The 15110-nt window shown below is 41.8% G+C and overlaps 6 protein-coding genes across 6 annotated transcripts; 2 read left to right on the top strand and 4 right to left on the bottom strand.

Moving 5' to 3' along the window:
* Nucleotides 1-965: 965 nt before the first annotated feature.
* On the top strand, nucleotides 966-1653 carry LOC124352491. Its single transcript, XM_046802017.1, has 2 exons — nucleotides 966-1257; nucleotides 1319-1653. Exons 1-2 carry the CDS (start codon nucleotides 1080-1082, stop codon nucleotides 1531-1533), a joined length of 393 nt encoding a protein of 130 aa, XP_046657973.1. The 5' UTR covers nucleotides 966-1079; the 3' UTR covers nucleotides 1534-1653.
* Nucleotides 1654-1685: 32 nt separating this feature from the next.
* On the bottom strand, nucleotides 1686-3902 carry LOC124352490 (puff-specific protein Bx42-like). Its single transcript, XM_046802016.1, has 6 exons — nucleotides 3778-3902; nucleotides 3084-3704; nucleotides 2823-3021; nucleotides 2442-2758; nucleotides 2095-2373; nucleotides 1686-2022 (listed from the first exon to the last, which is right to left on the bottom strand). The coding sequence occupies exons 1-6, from the start codon at nucleotides 3792-3794 to the stop codon at nucleotides 1821-1823; spliced, it is 1635 nt and encodes a 544-aa protein (XP_046657972.1). The 5' UTR covers nucleotides 3795-3902; the 3' UTR covers nucleotides 1686-1820.
* Nucleotides 3903-6267: 2365 nt separating this feature from the next.
* LOC124310781 (uncharacterized protein At2g34460, chloroplastic-like) lies at nucleotides 6268-7386 on the bottom strand. Its single transcript, XM_046774755.1, has 4 exons — nucleotides 7100-7386; nucleotides 6834-7029; nucleotides 6578-6757; nucleotides 6268-6508 (listed from the first exon to the last, which is right to left on the bottom strand). The coding sequence occupies exons 1-4, from the start codon at nucleotides 7235-7237 to the stop codon at nucleotides 6366-6368; spliced, it is 657 nt and encodes a 218-aa protein (XP_046630711.1). The 5' UTR covers nucleotides 7238-7386; the 3' UTR covers nucleotides 6268-6365.
* Nucleotides 7315-9045, bottom strand: LOC124310778 (abasic site processing protein HMCES-like). The gene is made up of 5 exons (XM_046774751.1): nucleotides 8925-9045; nucleotides 8520-8760; nucleotides 8263-8460; nucleotides 7649-8177; nucleotides 7315-7481 (listed from the first exon to the last, which is right to left on the bottom strand). Exons 1-5 carry the CDS (start codon nucleotides 8942-8944, stop codon nucleotides 7315-7317), a joined length of 1155 nt encoding a protein of 384 aa, XP_046630707.1. The 5' UTR covers nucleotides 8945-9045.
* On the top strand, nucleotides 9032-14420 carry LOC124310784 (nicastrin-like). The gene is given in 19 exon segments (XM_046774758.1): nucleotides 9032-9267; nucleotides 9355-9478; nucleotides 9540-9676; nucleotides 9748-9893; nucleotides 9959-10109; nucleotides 10178-10498; nucleotides 10559-10728; nucleotides 10794-11114; nucleotides 11175-11411; nucleotides 11481-11592; nucleotides 11664-11879; nucleotides 12533-12710; nucleotides 12774-12936; nucleotides 13012-13130; nucleotides 13188-13459; nucleotides 13535-13774; nucleotides 13844-13945; nucleotides 14024-14198; nucleotides 14259-14420. Coding segments are annotated over 18 exon segments (3348 nt in total). The 5' UTR covers nucleotides 9032-9098; the 3' UTR covers nucleotides 14194-14198; nucleotides 14259-14420.
* On the bottom strand, nucleotides 14093-15019 carry LOC124310783 (MORN repeat-containing protein 4 homolog). The gene is made up of 4 exons (XM_046774757.1): nucleotides 14929-15019; nucleotides 14671-14869; nucleotides 14502-14611; nucleotides 14093-14445 (listed from the first exon to the last, which is right to left on the bottom strand). Exons 1-4 carry the CDS (start codon nucleotides 15017-15019, stop codon nucleotides 14291-14293), a joined length of 555 nt encoding a protein of 184 aa, XP_046630713.1. The 3' UTR covers nucleotides 14093-14290.
* Between the last annotated feature and the right edge of the window lie 91 nt (nucleotides 15020-15110).

Genomic DNA, 15110 nt, shown 5'->3' with positions numbered 1-15110 from the left:
CCTCTTTTCTTTAAGCCATTTGCCGGATATTTTGGCCCGTCGAGCTTGGCTGCCTCATATCTTTTTGAAAAGGAGGAAGATGAGCGAGGGAGCAGTTGGCCGAGACTTGAGCTGTAAATTACGGCGGGGCGGAATAGGAGGAGGAGGAGGCAGAGCTGCTGGGGGAAACGGGAGAGTATATAAAAACCCAGGGCATCGTCAACAGCAGCAGAGACTATACGGCCGTGGATGATTCCCGTCGGGAGTGAAAATGGGAAGTGAAAGAAGAGACTCCGGGAGACCAGCAGCAGGGGCGTCCGGATATACACACACACCCAGCAGCTCAGCAGCAACCGAATAAGAGAACAACGTCAAAAAAGAGAAAAAAGAGAAAGGGGACATCCCTATATCATTACGGGACTTTCGGGACTCGATAATCACACAGCATGTACCACCGAAATCCACTTGGCGCTTTTCTGTATTATATGAACTACACCCCCGGTCGCTTATTTTGGGTCGATTCAGCAGCAAAAAACCATCATTACACAAGTTTTTGTTGGGAGATTGAGAGCGGACGGAATATTATAATCTCTTTTCGGTCTTCTTTGAACATCTGTCACTCGGGGGTCATACGATTTCTAGCTACCTCTCCACGGGGGCTCCTTTTGTTGTCGGGGGCTCTACTACTTATAATACAAGTTTATCTCTTTTATAGATTGATATAGATAGATAGATCCTCCACACTTGAATGGTTGACTAGTCAATGAAAAAAGTGGCCCTTCATACGTCCTTATTGTGCAGCCAAAGGTAATACTACTGGCACAATAAGAAGAGTGAAAGGAGAGCAAATAATAGTTGTAGCCTACCTTCATTTTTTTAGCGTTTTCCAATCTAATCTTTCGAAAGCCCTTGATTTACTACTGGGTAGATTTGTAGCAGTTGCCGTGACGCCACCGCCATCTCTCGGAATAATTTGATCTGTCAAGGTGATAGGAGTGATAGGACAAACAGCACAGGTTCCCTTGTTTGCTGCCCAACAACCAGTAATAGTAGTAATGGTTGTTGTGTCGGAGATTTGACAGACCACTCCATTCTTCGCCATGGATACTGGCCAGGATGACTGTCGGTTACCTCTTTTGAACGGTTCACCACCATCCAAAACTGCCATTTTCTGTGCGATTAATCCGTTGCAAACTCCCACAAACGATGAAGAAACTTCCAGCACTTTGCCAACTGAACTTGAGCTCAAACCCCGCACAGTTAAACAGACCTACTCTCGTAAGTTTTACATGTTCTTTCTTTTCTACCTGCAAATTTTTAATATTGTTGCTCTTCCCAGTTTGTGAAAACCTTGCGATTGATGATCTCAAAAAGTTGCAAGACTGGCTGCTACTGCAAATCTACAATACCTCTGACACGCTGGTTGGGCTGCTGCAGGAGAGACAGCAGCTGAGTGAAGAAGCTCATGTCCGACTAATCAGCATAGAGCAGCTACACAGGCTTCTGGAGGCTAGGTGTTTTTATCGTGGACTTTCCACTGGACTCTTTTCATGATGATTATTACTTACATTTGTCTGGTGATATTCAAGTCTTCTGCTGCATTTTCGATTTACCATTATGTACATTCTTGCAAAATGTCTCGTCACTTTACAGTATTGAATCAAGTGTTTTGTCTCGTAATCAATGAATAAATAAAACTAGTCACAGACATTTCATTTGAAATGTATTCTGGTCTTGGAGAAAAGGAATCATTGTTTTTGTGGTTTTTTTAAAAAGATTTTTTTTTGTGTGAGGTAAAATGAAACAAATTGCGAAATCGTCAACGGAAAGAAAAACAAAATTTAGTCTCGACGCCGTCTCTTATCCTTGTCCTTGTCTGAGCGTTCCGCGTCAGTGGGTCGTTTGCTACTGGCCTTGCGGACGTCCGTCAAAAACTTGTCGAGGCCGAAAGGATCCTCTTCCTTCTCAAACTGAACTGGACCACTGCGGGAGCCGGAAGGACCAGAACGATCAGTTCCGCTAAATTCCTTATCAGGTACAAACCTGTAAACAAATGAAAAACAAAATGAGTTTCAACTTCATAAACCAATGCACCTTGAAAGTAGGTCAACTTACTTGCTGGTCTTGACAAGTTTATCCAAATCGTCGCCGTACAAATCTTGATCGAGGTTCTTGGTCGGACGATAGAGATTACTGGACAGAGTTCCTTGTTCACGCCAAGGTTTGTCGTAGACATTGTAGGCCTCATCATCGGCGAATCCACTGTCCATTCCACGAGTTTGGTTCAGTAAACGCTGATCGTACATGGTCTCGCCACTAGCAGAGGCTCGAGCAGGCATCCCCAATGCAATCTGCTCACTAATGTCACGCTCGCGTTGGCGATCGAGTTTGGATCTACGCATCAATGGAAATTGTTAATTAATTGACTGGAAAAAGTTGAAAGGAGATCAAATGTTTAATACTTTTTATCGCCGGGAGCAGCGCGTGCAATGTTGCGCTCACGTTGACGCTCACGATGCCGTTCTTGTCTCAAGTTGTCACGCTCCGCTGCATCATCGTCGTCTTCACGAGCAGCAGCAGCCCCTGCACCGGGTCGCAGACCTGCTCTCTCTTCGCGGACTTGCTGCGCCAGCTGTCGCAAAGTATCTTCCTTCTTTTCCTTTTCTTTTTGGGCTTGTTTCTTTTGAAGTTGGGCGCGAAGTTCAACCGACTCTCTGGCCTTTCGATCGGCTATGTACAATGATTCGGCCAATTTCGCGAATTTCTCGTTAATGTGAACCTGCGACAAACAACAACATTTAGATAATGGGGAAATAAACTTTTTAGGTCGTTAGGGACGGCACCTGTTGAAGTCCTCGACCATCGGCTGCCAAACGTTTGTCAAGAGGAATAGTGTAACCTTTAGCGTTCTTCCAATTTGAAATGCAAGGCGGAATCTTCCATTCCTGCTGTTCCTTGACAGTTACTTTACGTGTGGGAGAATGCAACACGGGGGCAGGAGGAGAAGGTGGACCACGGGGGATTTTTTGGTTAATTTTGAACCTAGTAAAAAATAATGAGTCAATATGAGAATGAAATAAAATGGCACTTTTTTTAAAATTTACCTTGGGGGTTCCATGGGATCTTTTTGTACTTCAACCATGCGGATAATGCGTTGTTTGGCACCAGAATTGAATTCATCACCCTGCTGTGCTGGTGTGTAGCGAATGAATTGAGCAGGGCCAGTTCTCTCTGCGGCACGAACTGGAAGAGCTGCTTCTACTTTGGCATTGGTGATTCTTTCCAGGGCTTGTCTCGTTTTCTCTGTGATATCTGCAATTTCATCATCTGTGGGCTTGTGCAATGAGGGATCATCCTCATTGGTAATTTCAGCAGGCAGGAGATCGGTGAATTTAGAGTAGACGTGCTTGTCCTTCCCATGGCCTTGCCTGGCAATAGCATCATATTTGATCTTTCCCTCTGCATCAAGTTGGATGGCCAAGGCATTCGACTTTTGTCCAGCCTGGTCTTTGCGACCCATGTCCATTGGATATTGGGCCATGTGAATTTCGGGAAAAGCACCTCCATCTCCGAAATCGGAAACATTTCGAGGCATCCATGAATCGCGATTTCCGTATGGTGGGATTGCCTTTGTGGCGGCCACGATGGCCGTTTGGCGATTAGCACGTTCCTTTTGCTCCTCGACATCTCGATCCCACGTCAACTGCGTTGGCGCCGGGAGATAACTGTATAACATAACATGACCATGATTAAAACACAGTTTAAATACAAGGAAATCAAAAAAAATAATTATTATACCTTGATAACGACGCCATGTTTTCAGTCGAGTCTTTCAACCAAGATGTTGCCAAATACAAAAATTGTAACTCGAGAATAAATTATGATGCGACGTTGTCAGATTGTTTCTTCGCAACAGAGCGAGATAAAATGCGGGGTTTTTTCGGCTTTTCGCAACATCGACATTTTATTCGATACAAATTTAAAAAAAAGAATATTATTAAATTATCCAGAGTTTACATAAAATTGTGTCTCCATCAATGTGATGGGGCGCTCCAGACGTGATGGGAATTATATAAAAAAAAAGAAAACGTCGTATCGATCCTGAAAACTTTTTACAAGATTGTGGCGCCGTGTGTGTGTATGCTTTGCGTTGGATGTATCCAATAAGGTTTAATGATGGGCGGAATAAATAGACGCACTTGAGATGAGAGTGTTAGCGCGCCTTTTCTTATTACAGTCTCTTTCTCTCATATTCCTTCCGACGTTTTTCTTCTCCGTTCCATAAAAAAATAAGAGCGCAGTCAACAACCTTTTTCCTTCTCCTCACAGCCGTTCTTGGCATTTTTTACGGTAATGAGATGAAAGTCGAGAGTGGGTGGAAAAGAATAAGAAAGTCAAGTAATCCATACCGCCCCGAGTTGAAATACGAACGCTTGTCAACTCTAATGGAACTTCGCGTCTCTTGCAATCTGCTTGTAATAACATCTAATGGCAAGGCAAAATATAACGAGTTGCCGCCCACTGTGTTTTTCGTTTGATGCAACGCAATTAACGCCGACGTGTAAAAGTGAGCGCTGATGAAATCGACCCTCTCTGTGTGTTACAAGTCGGACGCCGAGCGGAACTGAGCGCATCGCCATATGAAAAAAGTAAACACCTTAAAAACTTTCACTTTGGCCAATATATTCCACGACGACGACACAGTCGTAAAAATAAATGCTGTTCTCGTTGGGAGGGTTGCAACATCTGATTTATCAACGGATAGCTGGCTTAACAGTCTGAAATCCGGTGGCCATAAATGCCAACGTAAGAGTTTGATATACTATAGTGAATAGATTCTCATTTTGAAGCGATGCGAATCAGCGAGGCAGTTCAGAGTCTCGTCCCATAACAAATGATAAATGTGGATGTGCGGTGACCGTGAGCTCGCCTCATCTCCGTCTCTCTTCCGCCTCCCGTTTCGACTTTCAATGTGTGGGCCAATAAATCTCTTTTGCGGCGTAGGGCTTTATAATGCATCCACAATGCATACAGTACATCCGATAATAGAGAGACAGTTGTAGGATAAGATTTGGGAACTTTTCGACGACGGCTGCTGCTCTCTTTGCAACAGGAAATCAATACGAGATGTGCTGATGCCGGTCCCCAATAAATAAAGGAACGGCAGCAGCAGCACGTCTCATTATCAAAGTCTTCTTCTTCCCCTGTATATATATCATCTATTTGATCCAAGACTATATATGTGTGTGTATAGCAGTTCCGCCTTTTCCCTTGTGCGATAATACAGTTGGCTGGGTGGTGGGGGTTGGTTGAGGCTCTTTGGACGGATCGATCGATATAGGCCGCCTTGTCTCGCTCAGACTATACTATGTAGGCCTTGGCACAAGGGGAACTTGATTTGGCACCGGGGTGCTTGTGGCGCAGCAGCTGATGGTGAAGTTTACTGACAGATAAGCCCATGGCAGCAGTCATGTTTATTATTCAAGTTATTTGCCCATGGAGAGAGATAGTTGAGGTCCCGAGGCACGTTAATTACGCAACAGCACCGAGCATCTCATTAAGACGAACAATAATAAATGCATGCAGGATGTATACAGTTCATTCAAGTAGATATGCGTGTGTTTCTTATGAAAATGTATCAGGAAGCCGCGACATTTCCCCCATGGCAATTGTTTACAAGGGAAAAGAGGTTGTCTTCCTGATTATGAGCTACTTGAAGATATGTTACGTCTACTCTATTCTTTTCTCATCTCGTCTTTGATGTCTCGCCTCGCCGAGCACACAATATTCTCGCTCCAATGAGTAATCAGGATAACGTACGTGCACAGGTCAACTTTAGCAGGACGTGACCGTAAACTCATAAAGTTGATGTGACATCCAGACTAGAGTTACTGCAGCCTGTATACATGTCTACTACCGTACATATGAGACATTTCATCGTCAAAGCAAAAAAAAAAGAAAGAAAAACTTTATGGATAAGGCAAACTAACAGGGGGGAGCATATGGAAAGGCGGATAGATGGGGAAAGAAAGAAAGAAATTCAATTCCAGCCAAGGAAAAAGTTTCCCGGCAACTTGCTACTCTTTTTTCCCTCTATGGCAAAAGAGCTAGGATACTTTGGTATCCACTTAAAGACTAGCGAGCTGAATGACTTTTAAGAAACGAAGCGTGTCCTTTTTGAACTTGGGCGCCACGGAAGAGAGCTAGCTATAGCGTTACCTTTTACTGAAATTGGTTTCTTTTCCGACGGATACAAGTTCAAGATGAAGTTCAATCGCGTTAAATTGGTATTTTCTATCTCTCTCTCTCTTTATTCTTTCACTAAAAACAAAAAAAGTTTCACGTTATTGATTGGGGGAGAAGAGGTCACAGCAGACTGCTAGTTATTAAAGTCCAACAGCGACGCATTTTTTGAATGATTCCGACTTTGAAAGGCAGTCGATCATGAACTTGGCTACATCAGCGCGAGGCATTCTCGAAGGGCTGTTTTTCATGAAATAAGAATCGTTTTCAGACTTGATTTCTTGGCCTTTCAACAAAAGGGAAAACTTTTAGAAGGGCCTCTGAATGTTTGCAACTGTAGATATATAAGCGTTACCTGATGCTTTTCCGTTCGTTAGTCCAGGAGGCCGTACCACGGTGTAATTGATGTCGCTGCATTCAGTCTCGAGATATTTCTCCATTTCTCTCATATTAATTAATTTGGGTCGAAGCAACGGTATCAATAGCCACCCGAGAACAAGCCTGAGAGGGAACCCTTGGCTTTCAATAGAAGAAACTTTTGAATAAAAAATGTAATTAAGACACATTTTATATTTAAAAAAAAAGAAAAGCATTTCATTATTTGCCGATACTTTCAGTGTAGTAGGCCGTCATCACAATTAGTCGAGGGACGTTAGCTGCTCTGGCTGCTGCGACGATTGGTTTGATGGATTCCGTATAGCCAGTTACTACCGAGCTGCGCTCAAAGCCTAAACAGGAAATGATGGCATTCACGTCCTTGAAATGGGAAGTCAAACTAACTTCAGAGAAAATGTCTCCATTGACAATCTGTGTAAATGACAATTGATAAGACTCGAGATGAAAATAACTATGCAATTTAAATGATAAATGGCATTACCGTCAGACGACTGCTTTGGATTTCTTTGAGTTTGTCAGGGTTACGCACAATTGCAATCACGTCATGCTTGGCTGCAAGTGCTTGCTTCACAATTTGAGTGCCTGTCCCACCTGTGGCTCCGAGTACTGCTATTTTCATGGTAAAATCGACGATTCAAACACACGAGATCTTCAAACGTCTACGTTCCATAAAGCTCTGACAAACTGACGTCCTTTCTAGCACCCTTGTAGCCCACGGCGATTAAATACGAGCATCTCACGAGATAGCATTACATAAACATTTATCAGTTGTTTCGATGCCCTCGGTGGATAACAGGCATCACTTGCCTGATTGCCTCGATAGATACTTCCGAACAACTGCAAAGACTTTCCTATCAATATATCTGTATTACAAACAATCCGGGTTAACAAAAATAGTTAAGACATTTGGAACAATAAATGAGCGTGAAAAAAAAGGTTTTTCTTTTTCTTTAAAGGAAAAGAGGATTTTTCTCGTCAATTTCCGTTTAGACAGATGGCTCATCCTCTTTGATTTTTTTGGCAGACGTACCTTGAACGGAATCTTTTATTGATAACTGACGCTTAACGCCCTCTTTTGGAGGACTAACACAGCTACTCTTGTCTATTTTAGCGGGACTAGCTTTTCCCAACCAGTTGGCCATAAACTTCCCGCTAGCCGAGAGAGGTTTAGGCTTATTCAAATCGATCGCTTTCGTCAGATGACTTCCCTCATTTCTTGCATAGTTGACATCTGCGGACACAGGATGACACGTTAATATTGTCGATGCCTTTAACTTGGAGATAGCCTCTTGAGCAGGGACATGCGTGTAGTCCAACCAACTATTAACGTCGTCTTCTGTTTCCAATATCGCCGGCATTCTCTCGTGTATCCACGAGAACGCCGGACAAGAATCCATAGTTATCACACTGTAACTGTAAATGATGCTACCGTCTTCAGGAGACTTCCAAACGTCAAACAGACCAGCAAACGTTAGCGGTTTTGGCCCTTTCCAGCCATTTTCTTTAGACCAGAGCTCACCAAGGCGATCCTTCCATGTTTCCGGTTCAAAAATCGATATCTGATATTAACAGAACAAATATTTCAATTATTTTTATCAAATACCCCATGGTGGTAGCTGCATATAGAATTATACAAGTACTTACACCTTCTGGTTGAGGAAAATATATGATGTATGGTTGTTTACTGCCTCCTTTATTCTCTGGTTGCTTCCATTCATAGAATCCTTCACAGAGCACTGCACAGCGTTGTCCCTTAAACAATGGATCTTTGTAAAGACGACTCTCAGTAAGCCCTTCAATACGGCAGTTGTTTGTTGTCATTTTGTGCTTGGTTGGAGACCCCTTTGAAAAATAAAAATTCAGATAACAGCTTGAACAAAACAAAAACCATCTACATTTACCTTGTGCCACCGTGGTATAATTCCCCACATCATTGGTTGTATAACTCTATCCTCTACAGGTGCATTGGCATCCAAATGTCTCTTCGAAATCATTACAGGTCCATAGAATGTTGGGACAAAGTTGAATGCTTGATTATATTCCTTTCCATCGCTACTACTTCTCCACTCTACTTGAGTATATTCATCTGACTTATTTTTCTTGTAGGAGCATGCCTTGCATAGCACATCAGGTGCTAATGTACTAAAAATGAACAATAAACATGTTAATAACACGTGGACCACGCTTGGACTTCGGTAAAAGTGCAATAAATTGTTATGGTATAAAGGATGGTTCTTTAACATAAGGGTATAAAAGGGAAAAGAATAATAAAAGTGGTAGGTAAATAAAAATACGTATTATTTTACCAAGCAGTTCGTCCACACATTTTTCGGGGTTTCAATAACGTTTGAAGCTAAGAAATATTTTGATCAAACAAAGACTAATTTTCAACTTGCGTTGGTTGCTCTACTTTCTTTTATTCCTTCGCTTTCGCAGCCGGCCGCTTACGAACGAACTAGCCGACGAACATTCATTGAAAGATGGCTAACATTTTAAATGTCAAAATATTTTTGTGGCTGTCATTTAGTGTAATTTTCTTAGCAAATGGTTTAAATGGTGATAGAATCACCGAAAAAATTTATCAACGAATTGACGAGGGTTTTAGCTGTTTTCGAAGGCTGAATGGAACTCATCAAATTGGTTGTTCATGTAAGTAATTTGTGTTTGACAGATGAAGGCGAAATTTAAATCATTTTGCATCAAACTCAAAATGCTATTTCTCATTTGTTACGACAGCATCTCAGTCCGGAAATGTAGGGGTTGTTCACTATTTGGAAAAGAAAGCTGACTTTGACTGGCTTCTCGAAACTGGCCCTGATGCTCCATATGTGGTTTTGTTACCTCCAGACTTATTTAGGAGGTTTGAATTTAAATTTTGTTCCTACTAGTATTTCTTAACACATAATTTTCCAATTTATCAGGGAACACTTGATGACTTTGAAAAATTCTGGCAAAATTGCTGGAGTAGTGGTTTTGAACCAAACTGACACTACTTTACGCAATCCAGCTCCTAAACCACCTTATTCAAATGACCTTACATGTCCCAACAAGATTACTGGTTTGTAAATTTTGACAGATAATTTTTCATCACAAGTAAATCATTGTATTTTTTTTTTGTTTCTTTTCTAGGGCTGTATAAAGAAGATGCATTTTCTTCCTACTGTGATTCTAACCCATGGAACCCTGCTGGAGATGGACTTTTATTTGAAAATTTCAAATTTCCCATCTATTTCATCAATGAAACAAAGCTAAATCAATCAGTCCTTCTTGATGATGTATAGTTTTAAATGACCAATATTGTAAACATATTTGAAAGTAACCTTATCTATTTTTGCTATAGTGCTATCACAAGTTCAACCGACCGATTGAAGGTACGCCCCCCAGCTACCCTTTGTGTGCTATTGAACTGAAAGCTTTCATGTGGGCCGCTGTTGATACACCTACGTGTCTTCGGCGTGGACGTCTCAACATGATGTTTAATCCACAGCCTTGTAAGTCCACTCATTTCGCCAAGACACATTTTAGTGGAAGGAATTTAATAATTTTTTTTTTTGTCAAGCCGAATACTGTGATCCTTTGGGAAATGTCAACATATTCGTCCCTGTTTTGGCCGCTAACAAAAGCGATGGGCCCGTTGCCAACCGCTCGATCATCTTCGTTTCTACTCGAATGGACAGTGCTTCAATATTCGACGGCCTCTCAGTTGGAGCCGATTCGGCCATTACAGGGATGGCGACGCTTGTAGCCATAACAGATATGATTTATCAATTCAAATCTAATATCCGCGATGGGGATATTCAAAACGTCTTTCTAGTATTTTTTAATGGTGAAGCTTTCGACTACATTGGATCTGGCCGCATGGCCTACGACATGAGTTTAGGTAGCCTCAATTTTTTCTAAGGGTTTTTCGATAACGGTATTGATCTTTCGGTTGTTGCAGGAAAGTTTCCGAAACCGTTGAAAGAAGAAAATCCTTCGCAAAGTCCCCTTATTGGCCTAGAACATGTCAAATACTGGATTGAGCTCGGTTCTCTAGCTCCTCAAGCAGGCACCAAGGTTTACCTACACACGGATCCTAAATCAAGAAATGATACCGAAGTCGACAGCAAAGTAATTATACTTTGTGCAAATTGACAAAGGAATAGTCATTAATTATTGGTTTTACGTGTTCATAGGTGAAAGATTTAATCAACATTCTTCTAAAGAACCGGGGTAACCTTACAACCGAGTCTGTTGATGCGTCAATCCCACTGCCACCAGCCTCACTGCAGAGTATTCTCAAAAAAGATTTGAGCATCCCTGGAGTCTTCATCTCCAACCACAAGAGCGCATTTACAAACCAATTTTATAACAATGAATGGGATACATTCCAGACAATAAGTTCTTACAAGCTGTCGAAACACTTGGCTGAGGTTGCCCGTACTGTATCAGCGTCCATCTACGAGCTGGCCACAGGAAAACAAATGCCGTCGAACTTTCAAGTTAACGAAACTCTGGTACGTTACGCTAATTGATTTCTTAGAAAATATTGGTTTCATCAATTGGTTTCCTTGCAGGTGGAAAGTACCCTTGAGTGCTATCTTGTGAATGCCAATTGCAGCCTCTTCAACTGGCTCCTGAATGGCAGGAGCAATTTGGCCGCAGAGGGCGTTTTGCCGACATATGTGGGAGTGTCTCATGGAGATGGGGCCTACAAGGCTCTTTCATTGCGTACCCGACACCTTTTGGCGATGATAAGCGGAGAGACACTTGATATTAACAAGACAGGGTGCATTAATAGTGACCACAACGAAGTAAATTCGAATCTTTTTTAATCTAAATATGAACCTCAATTTTAATGGGTGTAATTGATTTTCGCACAGATTTACCACTATTACTGGTTAGGCGAATCAGAATCGAACAATGCTAGTGGAACTTGTTACCGCAGCACTGTTAAAACGTCACATGCCGTCAGTCCAGCCTTTGAAATCGAGAGTACGCACACAAGCAATTTTAATTTAACCACAGTTTTATCAGAAAAGTAACATTCAAACTTGCCATGACAGATTACGACTGGGCGTCGGGAGAATACTCTTCATGGACAGAATCGAGATGGGAAACCTTTTCTGTCCGAATATTTCTAAAGGCCTCCTCACTCCAGGCGGTGTCCATATTCGTTTTTGGCGTGGTGGTCCTTTTGCTTTCTTTCGCCGTAACTTATTGGGTGGAAACGAACTCAGTCCTTCTTTTCCCCGCGAGGTAACATTTTTCTATTTTCTCAAGTTAACAGTATTTTCAGAATTTTCCTTAATTAAACAAATTTTCAGTCCTGAAGCCGTTGCCTGCTAGGACAACGCAGCAAATCGCATTCCATTGGTAACATTCAACTACGGCTCCACTCATCCTGTTGTCCAGTTGTAAACCTCATCTGATAACGCTTGAGAGTATGTTGGCATTTTTTTTTCCTTAACAAAAGCAACTAACAACTATACCGATGTGATGTGATTTGCTGCCTTGGACGGCATTTTCACCACTATAACTTTTTTGTCCTTTAATTAATATTTCCTCATGTGCATATCTATTGTCTCGTGTTTCTGCGATGTTTGAATGGAAATGACTGATTTCGTCTTCAGCGTGATCCCATATGCAGTGTATGCAGTTTTTAGTTACTGATCCATTTTCATGAAGCAAACGATGAATACAAATCCCTTAAGATTGATCGAAAAGGGCTGGCTTTCGTCAGGATGAATTTGGCATACTAAATTTTAAGTATGAATTTGATGGAATTCCAAGCGCGCTGGATGTTGCCTAGGAAACCATACCGGTGGAAGCCAAACAAACCGGGCGAGACGAGGCTAACACTCGTGTACAGGAAGTCTTTAGGCACCCAACTCGCACGAAAAAGGGCAAATGGAAAAGTCATCGCGTAAATCAGATTCCGGTTTAAATGGCAATCGGAATGATTCAACAGCTGAAAATGACTCGCCTAGTCAATTGGGCCCAGGTGCCACTTTCACGGTGTATATTCTAATGGAGGATTTGATCGACAAGATGAAGCTCCTCCAGTACGAGACCGAGTTCGCCAAGGAGTTTAACATTAAACCACTTTCAAGGTATGTGATCGAGACCTTTTCAAGAATATTAGAATTAAAATTTACTAATCAATTTCTATCTAGGCATTACTTTGCTATCGCTACCAACCCAGGGGAGCAATTTTACATGTTCGTCATCACAGCTGCATGGCTGATTAGAAAAGGCAAGAAAAAGTTTGACACTCCGCAGGAATCTGACGATCCGAATGCGACAATATCGAACATCCTAGATAACGTTCGCCGTCTGGTAAGTCAACAAAATTTTACTTAGCAAAATAAAAGGGTTATGTAATGAAATGAATGCATGCTCTATCATCGTTAGGGTGTTGCCATCGAATTTCCACCAAATCGGCTCAAGCAAGGCTACGGCGAGCACGTAGTGTTCATTCTGGACCGATTGGCGGATTATGCCTTGAAAGTCAACAACTTTTTATGGGATCAGTAAGAAACACACGTCACAATATCTATACAATGCAATCTAACACCAACATCTTCTAGGCCACAGGAGCAGAACGAAGAGGAAGTTGTCGAGGAGGAAAACGGAAGCGGAGATGAACTTGATTTGGACCAGGTAGAAGAGGAAATGGCTGCTCAATATGGCAGTGACGACGACGAGTACGATAAGAATTTCTTCAACATAAACATTCAATCTATCACGCCTCACGTGAGTCAAATGAGAGCAGAAGTTTTGGAATCGGACGGAGATGCCGAAGCATGGAAAATCGAAGTGGAACGAGTCATTCCTAGACTTAAGCTTGCCATGAAGCCTGGTATGTGTGTGAATATAAAATATCTACATTTACATATGACGGATTACTAAAAAAATGTTCTTTGATATTGGAAAGACCCCCGGGACTGGCGGTCACGGTTAGATTTGCTGTATAAATACAGCGCCAGTGTTTCAAACACGATGAGCTCGTCTCGAATGATGCTGCAAAAGATCAGTACAGATATCGAAAAGAACATGGAACGTGTGGAAACAAGAGAGAAATATTTAAATTCTCAGCTGAATGGCTTGCTCAATCAATACAGCAAGACCCAGGAACAGCTGAAACAAGTAGAAGAAAAATACAGCAAATTCAGCGGTAAATCAATATTCAATTTGTAAAATAAAAGACACTTGGATTGAAAAAGTTCATTTGCTAAATTGACAGTCGGGATAGAGGAGCGGAACCAAAAACTGAACCAAGTGAACGACGAAATTCAACACATCAAGAACGAGCTCGATGAACGTAGTCTCAACATGACGGACGGAAGTAAGTCGCCTTTGATTTCAATTACATTATTTATTCCTTTAATTCCATTTTCACAACATTTTTACTATTTGAATCCAGCTCCGCTGGTTAACTTGAAGAAAGTCTTGATACGAATAAAAGGGGAACTGACTTTGATGGACGTACGAATCGGTGTAGCAAGTCATATATTACTGCAAGCCCGGATGAAACAATCAACAGCTCTCCAACATCTACTGCTAGCAAATTCAACGACAGCCATCACTCGATAGATCAAGTAATATAATTGGAATGAAATAGGTTGGTTCTGTTTTAGTAATTGATTTGCATCACTAAGATCTTCAGATGGGGAATGATTTGGGAGAAACATTAGTGCTGGTCGCATAGAGCACGAGCCATTAAGGCGACTTTCTGGGCCCGTTGAATTGCGTCACCACTCTTGGCTCGACGCATAAATCTACAATCTTGAAAGTAGCCTTCGTGGCGTGGGAAACCATTGCTCTCGTCCGAAAACGTCACCAATCCTTTTAAAATTCAAATGTATTTTCAATAGTTTTAAAACTATTATTATTTTACTTACCCTGTCCCCAAATTCTTCCACCACGGAATTCACCTTCATATCTCATACCGTCAGATCTCCAAAATGCCCCCGGTCCGTGGAACCAGCCTTCAGAAAAAGTACCCTCGTACCTACGACATACCCCGACGAATTAAGATTTGCATTCGAGTTTGTTTAGAAAGCGACATACCTTGCTCCGTCAGAGAAAACTAGAACGCCTAAACCAGAGCACAATCCTAATTTGAATTGCCCGGAATATACTGAGCCGTCCGGAGTAGTAAGTTGTCCTACACCGTGCCTCTGTCCGTTCGAATCCCACTCGCCGATGTATTCGCTGCCGTCGCTGTATTTGAAAGACCCATAAATCGCATCCTTGTTTCCTTCGTCCACTGGTAAATGTTGGGCTCCATTAGATTGAATTTTACGCAAAATATTAAATGAAACTTACTCGATGCCATGCTAACAGCTATCCTTGCAGTCGCGACGTTGACAGAGTACTGAACAGTTAACAGGATTATTTCTGTGTATATAAGAGACATAAATCTAATTAGCAGGGTTTACACGGGGAGATGGACAAGCATAGACAAATAATCGATAATACAAAACATCATAAAAATAAGTTCAAGACAA

Source organism: Daphnia pulicaria, chromosome 8, assembly GCF_021234035.1.
Source record: "Daphnia pulicaria isolate SC F1-1A chromosome 8, SC_F0-13Bv2, whole genome shotgun sequence".
In the NCBI taxonomy this organism is placed as follows: Eukaryota; Metazoa; Arthropoda; class Branchiopoda; order Diplostraca; family Daphniidae; genus Daphnia; species Daphnia pulicaria.
Note: the sequence above shows the minus strand (reverse complement) of the source record. Positions and strands in the feature narration are given on the sequence as shown.